The 19,188-nt window shown below is 41.6% G+C and overlaps 1 protein-coding gene across 18 annotated transcripts in view; it reads right to left on the bottom strand.

Moving 5' to 3' along the window:
- Window positions 1-19,188, bottom strand: part of CELF2 (CUGBP Elav-like family member 2) — a 491,927-nt gene that overhangs the window by 67,082 nt on the left and 405,657 nt on the right. For all 18 annotated transcript variants that reach the window (XM_025188438.2, XM_075908547.1, XM_025188442.2 and 15 more), the window contains 2 exons: window positions 18,487-18,535; window positions 11,099-11,233 (listed from right to left, as the gene is read on the bottom strand). In XM_025188438.2, the coding sequence (XP_025044223.1) occupies window positions 11,099-11,233; window positions 18,487-18,535 (184 nt within the window). The remainder of the gene's footprint in view (window positions 1-11,098; window positions 11,234-18,486; window positions 18,536-19,188) is intronic.

Below are 19,188 nucleotides of genomic sequence, written 5' to 3'. Positions count from 1 at the left end.
TGGGGGAAAACCATACAGAACATTTCATAATACTGCTTTTAATGGGAAAGGAAATGTTTCACTTATTTCCTTTGTTTTTATTATCTAAGTGCTTGCACCATAGTCACTATTACCAAGTGGAGGTTAGGAATGCAAAAGCAGCATGTAAAATGTCAACAAGAATCAATAAGACACAGTTTATGCATTTATCACAATTTCTACCCAGCAGCACAGCTTTAAGTAACTTACTGAGAGATGTTGCAATTAGCAGGTTTCAAATTAAAAGTGAAGCAACAGACAATTAAGCTATGTGCCCTCATAGATGGACTAGCTCCCCCCGCCCCACACTCCCTCCTTGCTCATTCCCTTTTTAACCAAAAAACTCAGTCACTGGGGGGCTTGCACTGCCAATATTATGGTATAGCTTCCCTCTTTGCTAACAACCCACATTCGTTTGCATTGCCTTGAACTGTTACGCTCTGGCGTGAAACAATTTTTGTAACAGTCAAGTACCATACCCTGAACTACTTATTTAAAGGCAATTTGTTCACAGTGCAGCCCATGATGAATATGTGTGCACCCTTTGCTCTATTCCAAGGTGCTCAGACTCATTCTATGGAGGGAGGGAGGCTAAACTACATTTTAATTATGGTATTTGGGTCCGAAGCTACAAAGTTAAGTCCCAATCTACCCTCAAATTTCCAACGGATAACCCGGGGCCACTTGCGCATGTAACTACTTGATATGCATAATTGTGGGCACAAATTAGGTGTGCAATTGCACTCCTAAATTATTTGAAAACCTAGCTTTTAAAGTGTTAGAATTAGTGCAGCGTTGAGATGGGTGAGTTCACAACTCTTTCTAACCATTGTTTCAGACTAAAACAATGCTCCATTTATTCACATTTAGGGGGTTATTTTTGTAGCTCTAAGAATTAGGAACATGCACACAGTACACATACATATAGATAGATAGATAAGCTTCCCTTCTGAAAAATCCATATCTGCCATGTTGGAGAGGAGGGGTCAGTTCTGGCCAACAGATGTTATAACACCCCCCTTATCTTGAAATTAATAGGCAGTAGACGTTGCATGAATGGTGGGAATTACTCCTTTTACATAAGGCACAATCAGCCTGTAGAATTCATGGCCACAGGTGGCTATGTGAGATACATACAGACAGCTTTATAACCATTAATAACATTTGTAGCTATGCAAGTTAAGATAAGACTAATCAAATCTCATGCTTCAGAGTGTAAGCTGTGGGAATCAAGAGGGAATTCCGCATCCCCTCACCTCATCATATAAAACACTGTATAATTGCCTAAGGCAAGGAGCATGCTTCCTCTGAAGCATGAATGATTGGACACTGCCAAAGGCAGCTTGGTTGGACCTGATGAACCAAGAGTCTGATCTGCTATGGCAAGTCCTATGCATCTTTTGGCCAAGCCTAGTGCCTCAACTACTACTAGAAATAGGGGCCATGGAACACAGTTGGGGCGGGGGTGGAAGGGAGAGGAAAAATAGTAACAGGAACATGAAGACACAACTTTTGTAGCCAAGACAACATGAAAATTACTTCCCCTTAAATCACCCAGTGTGTAACAACAACAGTCATTTTGTAAATGGGACCAACCTGTAATTCACCTCAAAATGTCAGGAATCACTAACAGAAAAGAAAGGGGGTGTTTTTTCACTTATTTCTCTAAGGCTGCCTTCTTACCGGCTAGAGCAGATAAACGATCGACTGGGGAAAGGTTTCTCAATTTAATTTCCTCCTACTGAGGGAACTGGAGGGAAGCACAGAGCCCTACCACAGCACAGATTTGGGAAACACATCTATTACACTTGTCATCTCAATCGGAAGGATCTCTCAACTCCGATGTTTTGTCTTTTTTCACAATTACAACTGGTTTTTAAGAGAACTGGCAAACCTATCACCAATACATCTCTAAAGCCTCTCCCTTTGAGTCCCCCCAAATATCAGGAATTGGAACTTCAAAATGATTTTGAAAAGTCTTGGCCTAATTGCTCCAATTGAAGACAATGCTGCCCCATGCAAGAAGGCTGTCATTGATCTCTTTTGGAACTTCCACGCCAGCAAGACATGCACAGTCCTGCACAAGACCATGTGTATACCCTGGACCAGTGTTTCTCCACCAGTGGTACGAATACCCTTAGGGGTTCTCGAGAAAAGTCTGAGGGGTACATCAACACAACTGAAATTCGGAGAAAACTAAAGTTTTGTTTTAAGTTTTACAGCGCTTTAGTATTTTTGTACTTTTGACACCAAAAAATTTCATTGCCCGCCTGGCTACAATTAAATTGTTTAAACAAATGTGTTGCAATGGTAGAAAAAAAAATTGTTCATCTGAAAACTGTAAGTTCTGGGGTACTTATATATATATATTTTAAATGGGGTACTTATAAGTTTTTTTTTTTTGTAAAAGGGGTACTTTATAAAAAAAGGTTGAGAAACACTGCCCTGGACAATGCTTGTGAATAATATAGGAAACAGAACATTTTCAAAAGTGTCTTCACAGAAATGAAACTTGCCAGTTTTTCAGCGGTGCGAAGAACTCACAACTCCCAGTGAAGTCAATACAAGCTGTAAGGACCACAATTATCAGGCCACTTTTACTTTGTTGGCTAAATGTGGACTTGAGTCCACTATAGTTAAGGATGGAACTTTGAAAAAATTGACCCGAATGGACCTATATTGGCAGTTCTCACACGGGGGGGGGGGGGTGGGGGGGGGGGGGAGGAGGAGGGGGAGGATGGGGGGAGTCAGGACATGACAGTGTTTCACAATTCCGGGCCTGGAACCAAAGCCTAAGGGCTTGAGGCCTTGGCGTCAGGGCTTAGATTACAGACCTCCTGCCTGAGGCTGAAGCCCTTGGATTTGGGCTTTAGCCCCTCAACCTGGGGCCATGGGGTTTGGGCTTTGGCCTCTCCCACCCAGGGTGGCATGGCTCGGGTTGGCTCAGGCTTCGGGTCCCCTCTCCTGGGGTCTTGTATTAATTTTTCTTGTCCAAAGGGGGATGAGGTACAATGAAGTTTGAGAACCCCTGATCTAAATGTTGAATAAAGAATCAAATTTATGTAAAAACATCTGCATGGCTTTTTAGTCATCTAATATTTTGTGTCACAGAAGAAAGATTTGAGATGAAAAAAACCAGTGACATTTAAATGTTGCTTTAAAAATGTCGGCCTCTGGCTATACAGTTTGCGTAGGTGACTGTGTTTTGCCTTTCCAAATTCCAAGTTCTACTGAATACACCATTATTTTCACTTCTTCTCCTAAACAATAGGGGTGTTGTGTCCAGTTGACTAACAGCCACGTTTCATTCCACAGGTGAGGGTACATCAGTGACTGTTGACGTGATCCTTGAGCACAGCCTATTTAAATCTGTAAAGTGCTTTGGGGTCTCTGGGAAGAAAGGCTCTATAGAAATAGAAGACATTGTTAAAATGAAAACTTACAGGCAATTTGGAACAAGTCTATAAAAGGAAAGGATCCATTCATGTCCAATTATTTCTGGTCGGGTTTGCACAGTTTTCCATGCCTAAGAATTCCTCTGGTTCACACGTTAATGTGTTTCATTAAAAGTAATACTTTGTCAAGTAGTTTAGTGTAACCTGTACAAGGGCTATCCTAATTGGGCAAGCTTCCATCTTAAGAAACCGCTCCAAAGTATCCTCAAGGGTACTGAGTACAATTTTGTTGTATATTTATTAAAAGACTGAATATAATTTAATGGCACAAAGAAGAAGCTGGGAATGGCCGACAGAGGATGGATCACTTGGTGATTACCTGTTCCTTTCATTCCCTCTGGGGCACCTGGCATTGGCCACTATGGGAAGATGGGATACTGGGCTAGATGGACCATTGGTCTGAACCAGTGTAGCTGTTTTCATGTTCTTAGATTTTTAGTAGGCCCCTAACAGGGGATATGTCTACACTACCACCCTCGTTCGAACTAGGGTGGTAATGTAGGCAACCGGAGTTGCAAATGAAGCCGGGGATTTGAATTTCCCGGGCTTCATTTGCATGAAGCCGGGCGCCGCTGTTTTTAAATGTCCGCTAGTGTGGACTCAGTGCCGCGTGTTGCCGCGCGGCACGGAGTCCGCACTAGTGGACATTTAAAAATGGCAGCGCCCAGCTTTATGCAAATGAAGCCCGGAAAATTCAAATCCCGGGCTTCATTTGCAACTCCGGTTGCCTACATTACCACGCTAGTTCGCACTAGGGTGGTAGTGTAGACAAACCCAGGTTGCTTACTGGAGGGGTTACTCTATGATGTTTTCTACAGGTCTGGTATCTGTGAGCATGAGTGCAGAAAGCATGGTACAATGATTACAGAATTAGCCTAGAAATAGGGTGTGCCGCTCCTTACTGAGCCACTGACTTTCTGCATGACCTCAAGCAAGTCAGTTTGCTGCTCTGTGCCTCAGTTCCCCATCTGTTAAAACAGCTGATATTTCCCTGCCTACTGTGAGGCTAAATACATTAAAGATTGTGAAATGCTTTGAGATCCACAGATGTAAAGTTCTATAGAAAACTGAGTTATTATTATTACTACTATCTCAGTTCAAATGAAAAAAGAGTTCTGGTGAAAAATGTTGGACTGAGAGCCCTGGAGATTGAAGTCACCTGTTTATACACATCAGAGAAACTTCAAGGTAACTGCAGTGCACTCATACCATAATTCCCTGTCAACATGCTGGAATTTTGGCTTTCTTCACCTAGAGATCAGAAGATGGGTTAAATTTCTCATTCCATTGTGATAGCAAAAAAAAAAAAAAAAAAAACGGGGGGAAAATCCTCTGGAGTCCATGAAAATATCTCAAAGTTGTATTCCCCAAATCACTAATGACTTTGGAAAATGTAGACCCCAGTAATTGGAATGTACACAGGACTAGAGTTAGCCCCACACTAAAGACCACTTTCTATTGGTGACCGACTTTCTTGAAATGGAAATTTGCATCAGTTATTAATTTACTTCAAACCAGCTTTCTGGAGAAAGAATGTTGAGAAGATTTAACAAGAGAAAATCTGATACTTGTCATCGTCACAATACAAAATTTGCAAATTCAATTCAAATCAATTTTTCTTTCAGTCACTTTTTAGTTTTTTTTCCTACATTTCAAATTTTTGTTTTTGCCCCGCTCTTAATTTTCCGTTTTGACAATGAATGCAACAGCTTGCATAATGTTTAATTGTCTTGGCTCTCTCAGTCTTTTTTCTTTTAACTTGTGAAAACTTCTCCAACCTTTGAAAAGTTACGTGATGGCAAACGGACAAATGAAATACTATAACCTTGCCACAGTTTTCAACAACCTGAAAAATTGCCGAGTAGCAAAGTTGTAATATAAAGGGCTTGGAGATCCTCTTCTAAAAGGCCCCACTAAAGCCGCCCTTCAAGAAGCAGAACCTGTAGCCTCAATAGCTCTGTCTCCCACCCATGCCGACTTAGGGTATGCCTACATTTCAGTTAAAAACTGCATCTGGCCCATGCCAGCTGATTTAGATTCACAGAGTGCTGGCAAGAGGGCAATTCAATTGCAGTTCCGACATCTTGGCTCAGGTTGGAGCCTGTGAAATAGGTTCCTGTGAGAGGGAGGGTCCCAGTAGCTCAAGCCTGAGCGTTTACACCATAAACAAAAACCCCCTTAGCCAGAGCCCAGTGAGCTCAAGTCAGCTAGCATGGGCCAGCCACAGGTGTCTATCTCAGTGTAGACGTACCCTGAGGCCTCCTGACTGGGGGAGGGGGACGACAAAAGAGGGCAACTGCTCCAGGGCCTGGTGATTTAAAAGGGCCCAGGGCTCCTGGCCACTGCTGCTGCAGCATCAAAACCTTGGGAAGTGCCATCAAATTGCCCTGGGAAATGCCCTTCAGACAGTGCTGAAGGGCTGGGGGAGGGGAGGAAGGCTAGCCGAAGCCCCGCCCCTTCCACGAGCATGGAGCCAGCCCTCCTATTTTGCCCAGGGCCCCAGCAAGTCTGTCGGCCCCACTGCATACCCTTAGGAGTGCCAGGCTTGCTACAAACCCAACTTTCAGGGGTGGCACGTTATGTTACTTCAGCCTTGCAGAGCTGCCCTGAATATCAGCACGGAAATCTCATGCTTCAGGCACAAAAACTAGTCACCTCTTCTTTACCATAAGTGGTAATGCGCCCTCCCCCCCCCCCCCCCCCGCCAAAAAGAAGACATTTTATTTTTACAAGCAAACAAACCAACAATCCCTGCTTACTGTGGATGAGTCGGATTTTGAAAAGCTGAATTTCTGCCTGATTGTGGAACGATTCCCACACCATTCCTATCTGCTCTTTAAATTATAATCTCCTTATTACCAGACTTTTAACAGAATTTTAAGTGAGTCTTGCTTAATATGGCCATGTAGAAATCAGACAAAGTAGATCTAAAATAGTGCTGTGGCAACATGCATTTAGAGACCGTATCAAATGCATGTGCTACATCTAATTGTCTGCACACATATTTAGCAGATTCCTTCAATGCATGCTCTTGTCCCAACCGACTACAGTGTTTGTTATATAAATCTGTACTTAGCAATACCTGTGTAATTTGCTACACGGAGCTCTTGTGATAAAGATATCAGGATTTGATTATTAATTATTATTATTACTATTGACTAATACTACTTAGCAGGATTATAATAATTTTGACCTACTGATCTCAAAGCATTTTACAAAGGTACACCTTAGATTTTTGAGCATCAAAGTTACAAACTGACTGGTCAACCACACATCTTATTTAGAACTAGAAGTACACAACCAGGCAGCAGCAGCAGAGAACAACAACAAAGCAAATAAAGTACAATACGTTGTTAAACAAACTACTATAAAATAAAGGAAAGTGTAGAAAAAGATTTGGTAAGGAAACTGTGCTTGTTTAACTTAAATGAAGGTTAAAAGCAGCCTTTTTCTTCTGTGTAGTGAAGTTTCAAAGCTGTATTACGTCAATATTCAGTTGTAAACTTTCGAAAGAACAACCATCACATTTTGTTCAGAGTTTACAAACATTTCAGAGTTATGAACAACCTCCATTGCCAAGGTCTTCATAGCATTGAGGTTTTACTGTAGATGGGAAAAATGAGGCACAAAAGAGATTAAAGAGAGTCACCTGGGGTCACACAGCAAGTCAGAGCTAGGAATCAAATTCAAATCCTATGGCTACTATTTGCATAGTCTACCCAGCAGCTCCCTGCTGTTTGTTTTGGCAGCTGTATGCTGGTAGACGGATCTCAGGCCTAGGAACCAGGATACTGGAGTTTCTCTAAAAAGTTCAGCGATTTCTAGAAACCCTTTGCAATAAGTGACTTAAAATCTTGATCATCCCAGTCAGTTCACTTTTGCTTTGACATGACAATGGGGTGTAGTGCAGGACATTAACAAGAGAAATTTTTAAAAGAAGTTGTTTAAGCTGGAGGCTGACTCCAAATACAGGAAAGGCATTGGCAAAATTTCCTATGCAACCCCATGAACCTGAATTGTAATAGTGAGAGAACTGGACTGTCTCCATACTCCAGTCCTGGGGTTCTATGCTGAGACAGCCAGTTGGGTTTTCTCATTCTTAAACATGCATCAACCAGCTAGGAACTGCTCTACAGCAACTCATTAACTTCACAGGAGCTGTGAAACAGCCATCAGTCACTATCTACTGACTATACTTAAGTTGCAGCCAAACCAGGTACAGATGAAAAAACACAAACCATTTTGCAGTTGCAGGAACAAACATCAGTGGAAATAAAGTGATTACACAGAGGCACTACAAAGGGCATTTAAAATATATTAATTCATCACTGAGACTTTTTATGATGTCTTTAGACTACCTGTACATGAGTTTCAAGCAGCTGACAATACATATTTTGAGGAAATGTGGATGGACTTTTATCTATACGGTAGTGGCAGAATGGGTGTGAATTTATTAGAACCGTATCTACTCTTGGCTTGAAACTACACTAGCAACAACCAGTTAAATCTCTCTCTTTGCCTCCTTATCTAAGCACTTATATCGCACTCATCAGAGAGTGTTATATTTTCCTTTGCCATTGTAGACAGGGATTCTTTTTCCTGTTCAAACTGCGAGGTAGACTATAATGCTAAGTCTACCCTACAACCTTACAGTCATACGTGGCTATACTAGCAACAAAAGTGTTGCCACTCTACTGTGAGCAGGCTCCAAAAGTTGACTGAAAGCTTTCCTTTTTTATGACGAGAAAAATAACAGCACAAAACTAATTTGTTCTGTTTAGCACCCTAGTCAGCAGCTAAAGATTTCGTCTCTAACACATTTTACATAGCTCCAAACTCTGCATAAATACCAGTAAATGCATTTTTATTTCTGAGGTAAATTTGCTAATTGATAAGGCAAGCTGGTAATTGAAAAGTAGATGAAATCGTCCAGTTGAGCCTCTTGGATTTTATTTTCATTCCGATGTGCTGAACGGTGCACTCCAAAATGAGCACATGCTGAGATGACAGACAAGATTGTGGCTCTCGCAAGTCCACCGATGCAGGGTCAGGGGCAAAAGGGGCAACTGCTCTGGAGCCTGGTGATTCAGTAGCCATGGCTGGAGCCCTGGGCCCCTTACGCCTCTGCCAGAGCACCATGCCAGGTGCTCCAGGCAGCGCTAAGGGCTGGGTGCCTTGGCCCCGCCCTTCTGGGAGTGCGGACCCAGGCCACTCCCTTGCCCAGGGACCTGCAGAGCCTTCAACTCCACTGGGCTCTTCTTCATGTATCCATCTTCTCTTTATAGGGACCTCCCATCTGGAAGAGTGGGTTGAACCGGGGGCACTTATGCAGGAGAAGCAAGATAGTGCGTGGGAATGGGGAATTTGAATGTTTGGAAATATTAACAATGAATGAGAATCCATTTAAATGTTGGATCTTGTTGCAGGATTTAATTGTATTAATTTTCCTTCTATTTTTTAAAAGAACCTGAGTTTGGGACTGTGCCACGCAAGATTCCTCCGACCCAAAGTTCTCCTGCAGCATTTCAGTCCAGCTCTTCCACCCTCTGAACTTTCCCAATGCTTGTCTTTCTCTCACAGTCTGGTGGTTTTGTGACATTGACAAACACCTTCCTGGAAACTGGGCTGTCACATGGGGTGTGGAAAACAATTCAAGTTTAACAGGTAGACAACACCAGGACCTGGTATCACATTATTGTGTGTGACTATCAGAATAAACCTTACTATTAGAGAGACCATAGCTCTGCCAAGTCAATATGTTATAATAACTGTTTGAATGTGACGTACCTGGAACATGCTCTTCTCTCTCCCAGGGTGAAAGCCTACCTCAATAATCTTAAATTGCCACAGTGAGCTACACTGCAAAATCCAATCCCTTTTTTTAAGCTGGAGAGTGTCATTGTTAACTACTGGGGACTAAAAATATCCCCATCTTTCCCTTTTCTATAGGCTCTCATGATTTGCAATATCATTATGATGGGAAGCCTCTATTGATTAAGACGTGGTGAATGCTTGGATACCCCATATATGGCTTTCCCCTCCCCTGAAATGTGCAGAGGAATCAAATAACGCTTGTAAGACTCAAAGACGAAATATTTAAATAGCTATCCAGCAACTCCCCACTAAAAGTTTATTTTCCTGTGGCCAAGTTTTTTTTTTTAAAGCATATCTAGAGTTAGACTTCTAAACCAGGAATATGAAACTTCTTGAAGGTCACGTAGCTACGAGATCACAGACTAAGACCATAGAACTACAGGCCCATGCTTAGAAACAGAACATTAATTGACAGAGCATCTTTTCAGTGAGTGATTTACATGGAGATGGTCTGGCCCATGCTTTTCACCTTTGAAGATGACCTACTCACACCCATTTCCCAACTTATTCTGATGGACTTTCTATCCATTGTGGACAAGCTGCTGCAGAGGATAATTTAAAAAAACCCTACAAGTGGCTTCACATATTATAGAAACCAGAGTCTAACAGAAACATTATGCTCCAGAAGTTAAAAAAAATACAAACACATTTTTTGGTGTTTTGAAAATGTAATAAAATGCATAAACTGTGATTCCTATGTACTTTTCCATTTTTATAGGGGGGGGGGGGGGAAGAGAATGTCCAAAACCAGAATGATTGAATTTCATGTCTCTAATAAAATTAGCAACCCCACACTGTAAAGTAGTTTTTACTCTTTGTGCCTTTAAACTGTGGTAGATGATTTCATGGCACTTTGCCCCTAAGGCTGACAAGTTTGGCCCATTGTTGTTCTCAACTCTGCTCCTTATGTCATTAGTTGGTGAGAAGGATTGTTCTGTCTAAGTAATTCTAGGTCAATGCAACAAAGGCTTAATATGCAGCAGAGGTCATTGATATAAATCTGTTTTTCTCTTTATTATATATTTTCAGGAACCTTTTCCAGGTACAAAATGCTATCTGTTGCATACCTAAGGGAAGGGGAGAGGGTGAGAAAGTATCAAACTCTGCATTGCACTTAATTTCCAACACAATAAAGCAAAAATCTGGCATGTGGTCCAGAACTCGGGGTTTTCACATGACTGCACAATACACTGCAGTTTGGTACACTTGCACTAGCTCTAATTGAACCTAGGGACTTGAGCTATGAAAGCTCTCTTCATGAGTTCTGTCTGGGTACAACTCTAGGAGTTAACCCCTTTATTCCAGAGGCAATACAAAGCCACATTTTGCATATGGTTACAAAGCATGCATGAGTAGAGGGACTGATCCTAAAGCATGGACCAGTTTGCATGGCCCCACATGTTATTAACCAGTCATTTGTTTTCCCTGATACAAAACACAAGTGTGTGTGTGCATCTCTGATTGTGTGGTAGGGAAAATAGGAGATGTTATCTCAGGGTTCAACTGTACCTTTTCAATCTGACAAACAGCATGATAACACAAGTTAATATGTCGGCACCGAGACCTTTCTGACATTTGAAATAAAAGGTGATAATTTCAGTCACTGTGAAAAGTTCATGTGGGTAACTCCATCACGTGGGACATATTACAGCATAACCTCTAGCTGCAGACAGTGGCTGCCTCTACCCTGACTGTGACATATAGCTCCAATTAGCACTTAAGGAAAGAGACTTTATAGACTGCACACTCACCTCGGCTCAGACCGTCAGGTCCCCGAAGAATTCGGCATTCTTCTATCTGGCCGAATGGAGAGAACATCACCCTGATATCATTCTCATTACACTTCTTCGAAACCATTCCTATGAACAATTTTCTGTCTTCCACAGCTAGAAGATAAAAATAATGAATGAGCAAAGGCCATTTCATCTTTTTCCTGTGATCAATGCTTCATTACCACATCAAACCAAGCTCCAGTCATGTGAGTCTGCCTCTGCAACTGAAGACAAGTCCTAAGGCAAACACTTTATACTACAGCCCTTCCCCCTCTTCCTCGCTAAATCTCTTTCTCTCTCAGTGGCATGAATCAGATGATTTTCATCCCCCCTGCCCATCACGATATCTAAGAGAAAGAAGAATCTTGTGTCAGACACTAAGATATTTTTGCATAAATTTGAATTTAGGTATTTTCCCTCTCCTCCTCCACCCAATCTCCGAAAAGTATGAAAGGAAGTGGTGGCGAGTGGTGAGGGAAGTGCACATAATAAAATGAGTTAATGAAAAATACTCTACAGAAACATTCTTACATGAAAAGGATCCTAGCTTTCAATTTCAACCAGCTGTAATGCCTGGCACTCAAAAGCAGGTTTGTAGTGATGGCAATGGAAAGAATAATGCATTAAATTTTCCTCTCTCTTCTCCCATAATGACACAGTAGTCTCTCTTCAGATGGACACAATGCATGTTCCAGGGTGGCACTTCAACAAGAGAAGTGCATATTACTTTCCAAAAGCCAAATTCTTGGATTGGTAATGACACTGAGTTTGCAAGAAATACAACAGGCACTTTACCAAAGATGTCCGTAGATTATCTCCTTTCTATATTGTCCACACGGCCAGCACAAAGTAGGTTGCTCCCATTGGGTGTGTATAGTGGCTCTGAAGTTTAACAAAAGCGTAAGCCACTGTCTTGTGTCAAATATGGAATAAACTGCAATAACCCAATGTTGATCTGGAAGATTTATTGCTCACTCAATATCTCCCCTATATTAAAAAAAATCTAAGCTAAGGGTTTGTGATGTGGTGCAGATGATGTTCCTTTCTTCTGCGGTTGAAATGGCATGCAAATCCAATTCACTGTTAATGAGCAGACTGCCTGAGTTTGTGGAAGCAAAGGCAGACAGAAAGCATTACTCCACAGTGTCTGTGGCGCTCCTATTTATTTCTGTTGTGCAAATTATGTTTCTAATGAAGTATTTTCACTTCTGTACTTACGAAAAATGAATTTTCCTTCACACCCCGCCCTGCCCTCCGTATATTAGCATGTGTTTGTTGAACAGAATAAACTGCAGCAGAAAAGGAAGAAACCTATATATTTTCAAGGGATTTTACTGGTATCATGAATTGATACTTTGAGTGCACTTAACATAATTTCACCAATAAAAAGAGAGCTAATGTTTACTGATGCTAGAAGGAACATTTGGAGTAATTTTTTCTTACTGGTTAAATACTTTTTTTACTTAATGGTTAAGAAAGGCATTCTGCTAATAGTAAATTAAACACCAGCTCCTGCGTATTGTACATCTTCAAAACGCACATTTCAAGGGAAATGCTTGGTATACAGAAGACACAATCGTAGGATGACGTGCCTCACATCCAATGCAGTTTGGTACTGTCAATCAGTGGTACACTTTAAGAAACGTGTAATTTTATCTTCGTTAAATGCTTAACCATATAAAATGAGATGAAAACTGCAGAGGCACCTTATCTCTGATATTAATATGCGGTAGTGCAGACAAAGGCATAATCTATTTCTATCATGGGCGCCACACATTCCTGGGTTCTTACACTGATTTTCTCGGACTCCTTGGGCAAGTTAGTTAGCCTCTCTTCCCTCAGTCTTTCCATTATAAACAGGAAGGCTGTGTCTAGACTGGCAAGTTTTTCCGGAAAATCAGCAGCTTTTCCGGAAAAACTTGCCAGCTGTCAACACTAGCCACTTGAATTTCCGGAAAAGCACTGACAATCTCATGTAAAATCATCAGTGCTTTTCCGGAAAAACTATGCTGCTCCCGTTCGTGCAAAAGTCTTGTTCTGAAAGACTTTTGCTCAAAAGGGCCAGTGTAGACAGCATAGTACTGTTTTCCGCAAAAAAGCCCCGATTGGGGCTTTTTTGCGGAAAACCGCGTCTAGATTGGCCACGGATGCTTTTCCGCAAAAAGTGCTTTTGTGGAAAAGCATCCTGCCAATCTAGACACGCTTTTCCGAAAATGCTTTTAACAGAAAACTTTTCCGTTAAAAGCATTTTCGGAAATTCATGCCAGTGTAGACATAGCCTGTATGTTGTGACAATCGACTAGTTAAAATGCCATGAGGACTATGGGTCAAATACACCCTAACAATTTGGCAAGAGAATGGGGGAGGAGGGAGGGACCTTTCATACTGAAATGGAGGCAGCCTTACAGATTTTGTCTGTGTAGCCAGCAGTTTCACACTTTGACCAGCAGAGGCTGCTGTGCCACATGTGTTGGCTGCAGTATGTGCCCAGCTGAGCCCCATAACTGGTGAGCACAGAGGGCAGGGCCATAACTGGGGGCTGGAGCAAGTGAGGGGGAGCAAATATGATTTCTCCCCCTGGGACCAAGCCTCCTTCCTACACTCTTGGCAGCAGTGGCCTTACCTCACACCGTTGTGCTAGAAGATGGAGAGTTAATGGAGATGAGAGCGCAGAGAAAGCCCCAACCCATGCAGGTAAGAGACAAGAATCCGCTCTGGAAGCCAGTGGAGAGCATAAGAGGGGTTTTCAATCTTCTATACAAAGGAGGTCAGCTTCATTATCCCTATTTTATAGACAGGGAAACTGAAGCATGGAGAGGGGGAACTGATTTGCCTTTGGTCACTCAGCAAACCAGCGGTAGCACCAGGTAGAACCAGGTTTTCCGAGGGCCAGATCAGTGCCCAAACCAGTAGGCAACACTGCCTCCCATTTCTCAGGTTTCAGTTTCATCCTGTCATTGCCACCCACCCACATTTGGGGTGGGCAGGAACAGTTCAATAATCAGAAGTCAGACCATAAAGCATAATTTTTAAAAAAATATTTATTTATATCACTTTTTGGGGGGTGGGGAGGTGGTTCTGATGCGTGGATTTTGTTTTAAATGCTGCTTTTTGGCTTTGCACTATTTTGACAGTGTAAAACAGATGCAAGCCGATATAATCAGACAGTTAACAGATATATGGCTGCTTTGCATGGCCGGAACAGGACAAAGCAGCTAGAGTGTACCAGTGAATCAAGCCCTATAAAAGTGTATATTGGACCAATCCTGATGTTGTATCTACCTGGGTGGAGCCCATGAGCAGCCCCAGTGAACTCACTGAATTGACCAATAAAGGCTTTAATGTCTGATTTTTACACTTCACTCAATTTACTTGGACAGTGAAATCTGATGGATCCTTTTCACTTCTCTGGTCCCACGCCATCATTTCTATTATAGATGCTCACATGTTAAAATCACGGGCTGTTTTGGGGATCACAGCACTACAGAACAATGCTTACACAACAATTACAAATATAATGAAAAATGCTGATGGTTTGATAAACTTTTCTCATTCCTCCTTGAAGCTACAATTCTGCTGTAAATATATATGGCAATGTCCTCTGAAATTAGTGACATTATAATCTCTAAATATATCCAGAACACAATTTCCTTCTCAGAATAAGTTGCCCTCTGTTTTAAGCCAATCAAGTAAGGGTTAATTATTTAAATAGAATATTTTTCCCCAGAAGGGAGGGAAAAATATTTTTTTTATCCTTATTTGTACGCCAGCGAAAAACCTTAGCATACAATCTGTCAAAGTCACACCTGTATCTGGAACTGCCTGAATTAATTAACAACTTTTCTATGTGTTAGTGCTGACATATGGCATTTAATTACTGCTTCCAAATCTGCAAGTTTCGCCACTTAGGATTCTGAAAACCATTTCTTCATCCTTTCAGTGCATCAGCCAGTAAGTCCAGAATAATGCCTCATGGTTCCCTTTTGTTTTTCTTGGTTTCTCCAAAGTGTTGGCATTTTAGAAATACAGGGGTATGCTGTCCTCAGAACATCTGCCTGAGGACCATCATGAATGTTAATGGAAGGCACGTTCATCAGCCACCAAAGCACTTAAGTATGTGCTTAACTTCAAACATGTTAATAAGTTCCATTGACTACTAAAGCTCAAGCAAGTGTCTGAATGTTTTCATGGATTAGAGCAAAGCACCCAAATATTTAAAAGAGGGTGACTGATACTGGTGCAAGCTATCAAGGGAAATGGCGGATTTTCCATCTTATAAGAACATAAGAACAGCCATACTGGGTCAGACCAAAGGTCCATCTAGCCCAGTATCCTGTCTGCCGACAGTGGCCAACACCAGGTGCCCCAGAGAGGGTGGACAGAAGACAATGATCAAGTGATTTGTCTCCTGCCATCCCTCTCCAGCCTCTGACAAACAGAGGCCAAGGACACCATTTTATCCCCTGGCTAATAGCCTCTTAAGATCTTCACCTTTAGACTGGTCACCTCTTGCTCTTGGGCTCAATATTGAGTGATATACAGAAGAGCAGACTAGAAGATACAATGGCCTCTTCTGGCCTCTAATTCTATATGTTTATGAGCTCCGTATACTGTATACTTCATCTTCGGGAAGGAAGAACTTTTTTTGAGTTTTGAGTCTAGACTGGTCAGACCAGCTCATCCAGCTCAATAGGATTGCCAACACTGTCACTCAGCAAATGCTGAGTCTTAGAAAGCCTGTAACATTTGCTGGGGAACATCAGGTCTCATATCAAACATCATTGGGTCTCATCAGCCCTACCCGTATACTCAAGAGAACTGCCTCTCTGCGCTTATTATTGTTTTTTGGTATCTATTTACAAGCTACGTGGAACTTTTGGTCAACAGAAGCCTCCAAGCTCTTTGAATGTTTAGCAGTTCTGGTTATGAGTAAAACCAGCGGGACCATTCAGTTCTGATGCATCGTTTCTATGGTGAGAGTTCAAAGGGTTTCAATCAAGGTTCCCTCTAAGCATGTCTTGTCCTAGAACAAGGCTAAAGCGCATTGGCACATCAGTCTTGTTTTAGGTGGACTTGTCCCTATGGGCTGGGAGAGACTCGCAGCTCCGTCCTCAGCAGGAAGCTGCTGATGTCACTGAGGGAAAAGTGCCCCTCCCCCAGCCAGGCAGCTCTGTGGGCGGGGCTTATTAAGCAGCTGCCTGGCTGTGCTATGGAGAAGCTTAGAGGGAACCTTGGTTTCAAGCATTCCCCACAAATGCTAAAACACTACTCATCACAAAGACCAACCTGCCTCAGCTAGCTCTTGATCTCTTCCCCAGACTTGTCTCTCCTCCTTCGGACCCTTTTTCATGTGCCCTGCTGATGTTGGCACCAACACAAACCCTTCTTCTGTTGCTCGCTCAGTGGCCAACAGATAACAGCTGTTCATCTGCATTGCACCAGTCTAGCTGTGAAACCTCTAGCTCACCTCCCACTCTCTGGCTCTCATCCCATTTCCTGTATCTCTGAGGTGTTATGCTACATTGATCACCATAGCAGTAGCTTTCCTCTCCGGCTTCAAAGACAGAGTCTTCTCCACATTCTAAATGTGCATATGAAAATGAGACATCATTTGCTTTTCTCCAGAAGATTAATCTGAAGGAGGCAACTCCGCCTCCTTCCTTTCCTTTGTTCAATCTGGACTTCTGTGCCTTCTCCCAAAATCTGGAAAACTTTTGAAGGGGAAAAAAGGAACTTTGATGTATTCAGTGCTGGTGAAAGGTGCAGGAGAATGCTTTGGAAAGCAAGGCTTTTATGCACAGTATAGATTCAGGAACTGCAAAATTCCCTATAGTGAGTTGGCAACATGCTTCAGTCTTGTTCTAGATGGACATGTCTTAGAGATGGGGGGCAGTCCATTTTTGTCAATTGTTTATTACACTTGTATTTTGATCATGAGATTTTAGAGTGAAATTTACCCTATGTCGAAGGGCTCGTGTGGGACTTATGCTGGACTTAATTAGTCCATAGGGTCTTGCGCAACACCCATGCAGAATAGAAAAATCGTCCACTGAGAGCATGATAAATACAGGGAGTGGAAGTCAGTGAGAAAACTCCCAGTTATTTCAATGAGGCTAGGATTTTGTCCAGTCTCAATGCTCTCAGACTATTTGGCCTTTCTGCTAAGCATCCAAACAAGAGTGATGTCTTTGTGCCTAGTAATGAGTGCTTTTTTGGTTTATGTTCGGTGAGCAACTCTCCAACAGAAGAGTGAGTTCTTCATACCATTTCACAAAGGGGTCAGCCCAATTCCAGTGGGCACCTGGGCAGCTTCTAAAGCTGTCCGTAGATACGGAGAGAAACACAGTGCAAAGTTTTAATTTCCTTCTAAACTTCACAGTCTGTGGAGAAAGCTAAAAATGGGATGCACGACAATTAGCAAAACCTTGCGGAGAGATTTAGAGCCCAATCATAATTTACATTTGCAGATATGTAGATCTCTAAGTGCATGGCTTCTGCCCTGATTACTAATTAATGAGGTGCAGAGATGTCTGTTGGAAGGCACCAGCTGTGATTATGTCAGCCTTTTGGGGAAAAGAAGTCTTGTAGTTTAAGAAGGAAGGCGATTTCTTCAACCTATATTTTAGTAAATTATAGGAATGACTCAAGGGGGAAAAGACATATAGATTTTTTGAAAACAAAACACACAGTAAGGAAGCCTAGATTGTCTAATGCCGGATCTGACATATTTTATACATTTAGCATGCTGTATATTTTGCGTGTCCTATACATGCCTAAGCCAATAAGCTATATTTTGGATGGATATTAGTGTCATAAAATGTATTTGAGAGAGGTCTATGTAAAACAAAAGTCAATATCGGTCTCATAATTAAGAGGAAAACATTCAGTTTGATTCTAAATCAAGTCAGGATTCAAAGAAGTATCCTTATTCAGGAAAGGAATTTAAAGACATGCTTAACTTAAAGAATATATCTACGTCCAATTCAGACATGCTTAAATGCTTTCTGGAATATGGAAACTTCTCTTTTCACTCCCATGTTATTTTAATCTCAGACTGTTATCAGCATCAGATGTTACTGATTGCTAAGAAACTACCAGTGCTTTAGCAGGAGATCAACAAAACAAATACATAAGGCAGAGAGGAAAGAACATTTCTCTAGGAACATTTCCTCCTTTCTTTAAACTGAAGATAAATGGGAGTTCAGAGCAGGTCAACATTTTTTCAGACCTGTTAGCTATAGGGACACTTCCTTAAAGGATTTTCACTATATTAAGAGCAAAGCAAAAGCCATACTTTGCATTTGTTTTTTAAATGTAAAGAGATATACAGGCTCATATTTTAAGTAGGAAATAGAATAACCACTTACCATTGGACTTTTCGCTATCTGCGGGTTTCATCTGAATGGGATGATGCATCTAAAATATAAATGAAAAGACAGTAAAGCAGGTTAGACCGTCACAAAGTCAAGCATTTTATTTTTATTGGCACTGCCGAGTTTAGCTGCTCTGGGGGCTAAAACGATACACAATCAATATTAAACAGGCTGGCAAGTCAGAAAGATATAAATTTCAAATAATACCATAATATTGGCTTTTAAACTAAAGTAAACTGTTAAAGGAATATTTTATAACAGGCAAGCTTAAACCCCCCAAATGTATTGGTCCCACAGGACTCATATAAAGTTTAATTTGTTGTATTTAGTTTAAGAAGACTCCTCAAGTTACATCCCTTGCTGGTTTATGGTATGCATCATTTCTTTTTTACCACCTTATAACTTTTCTTTTCTTGAGTTTGTTAACAACCAGCAGAACTGAGAGCAAACTCTACAATAATCGAAGAGCTCCCAGGTAGTAACAGAAACCTACCTGATTTGTTTGGTTTAACAAATGAACTTTGGTCTGCATTTAAGAAGTGTGTCACAACAACTCCTCCAGTACCAAAGGGGAAAAGATCCGTGTGTCCCCATCTTTGCTGCTTGCTTAGCGACTGGCCTGCTCTTCAAAACATTGCAAAAGCGAAGAGGAGTCCTGTGGCACCTTATAGACTAACTGAAGTGTAGGAGCATAAG

The sequence above is a fragment of the Pelodiscus sinensis genome, chromosome 1 (assembly GCF_049634645.1).
Source record: "Pelodiscus sinensis isolate JC-2024 chromosome 1, ASM4963464v1, whole genome shotgun sequence".
NCBI lineage: Eukaryota > Metazoa > Chordata > Testudines > Trionychidae > Pelodiscus > Pelodiscus sinensis.
Note: the sequence above shows the minus strand (reverse complement) of the source record. Positions and strands in the feature narration are given on the sequence as shown.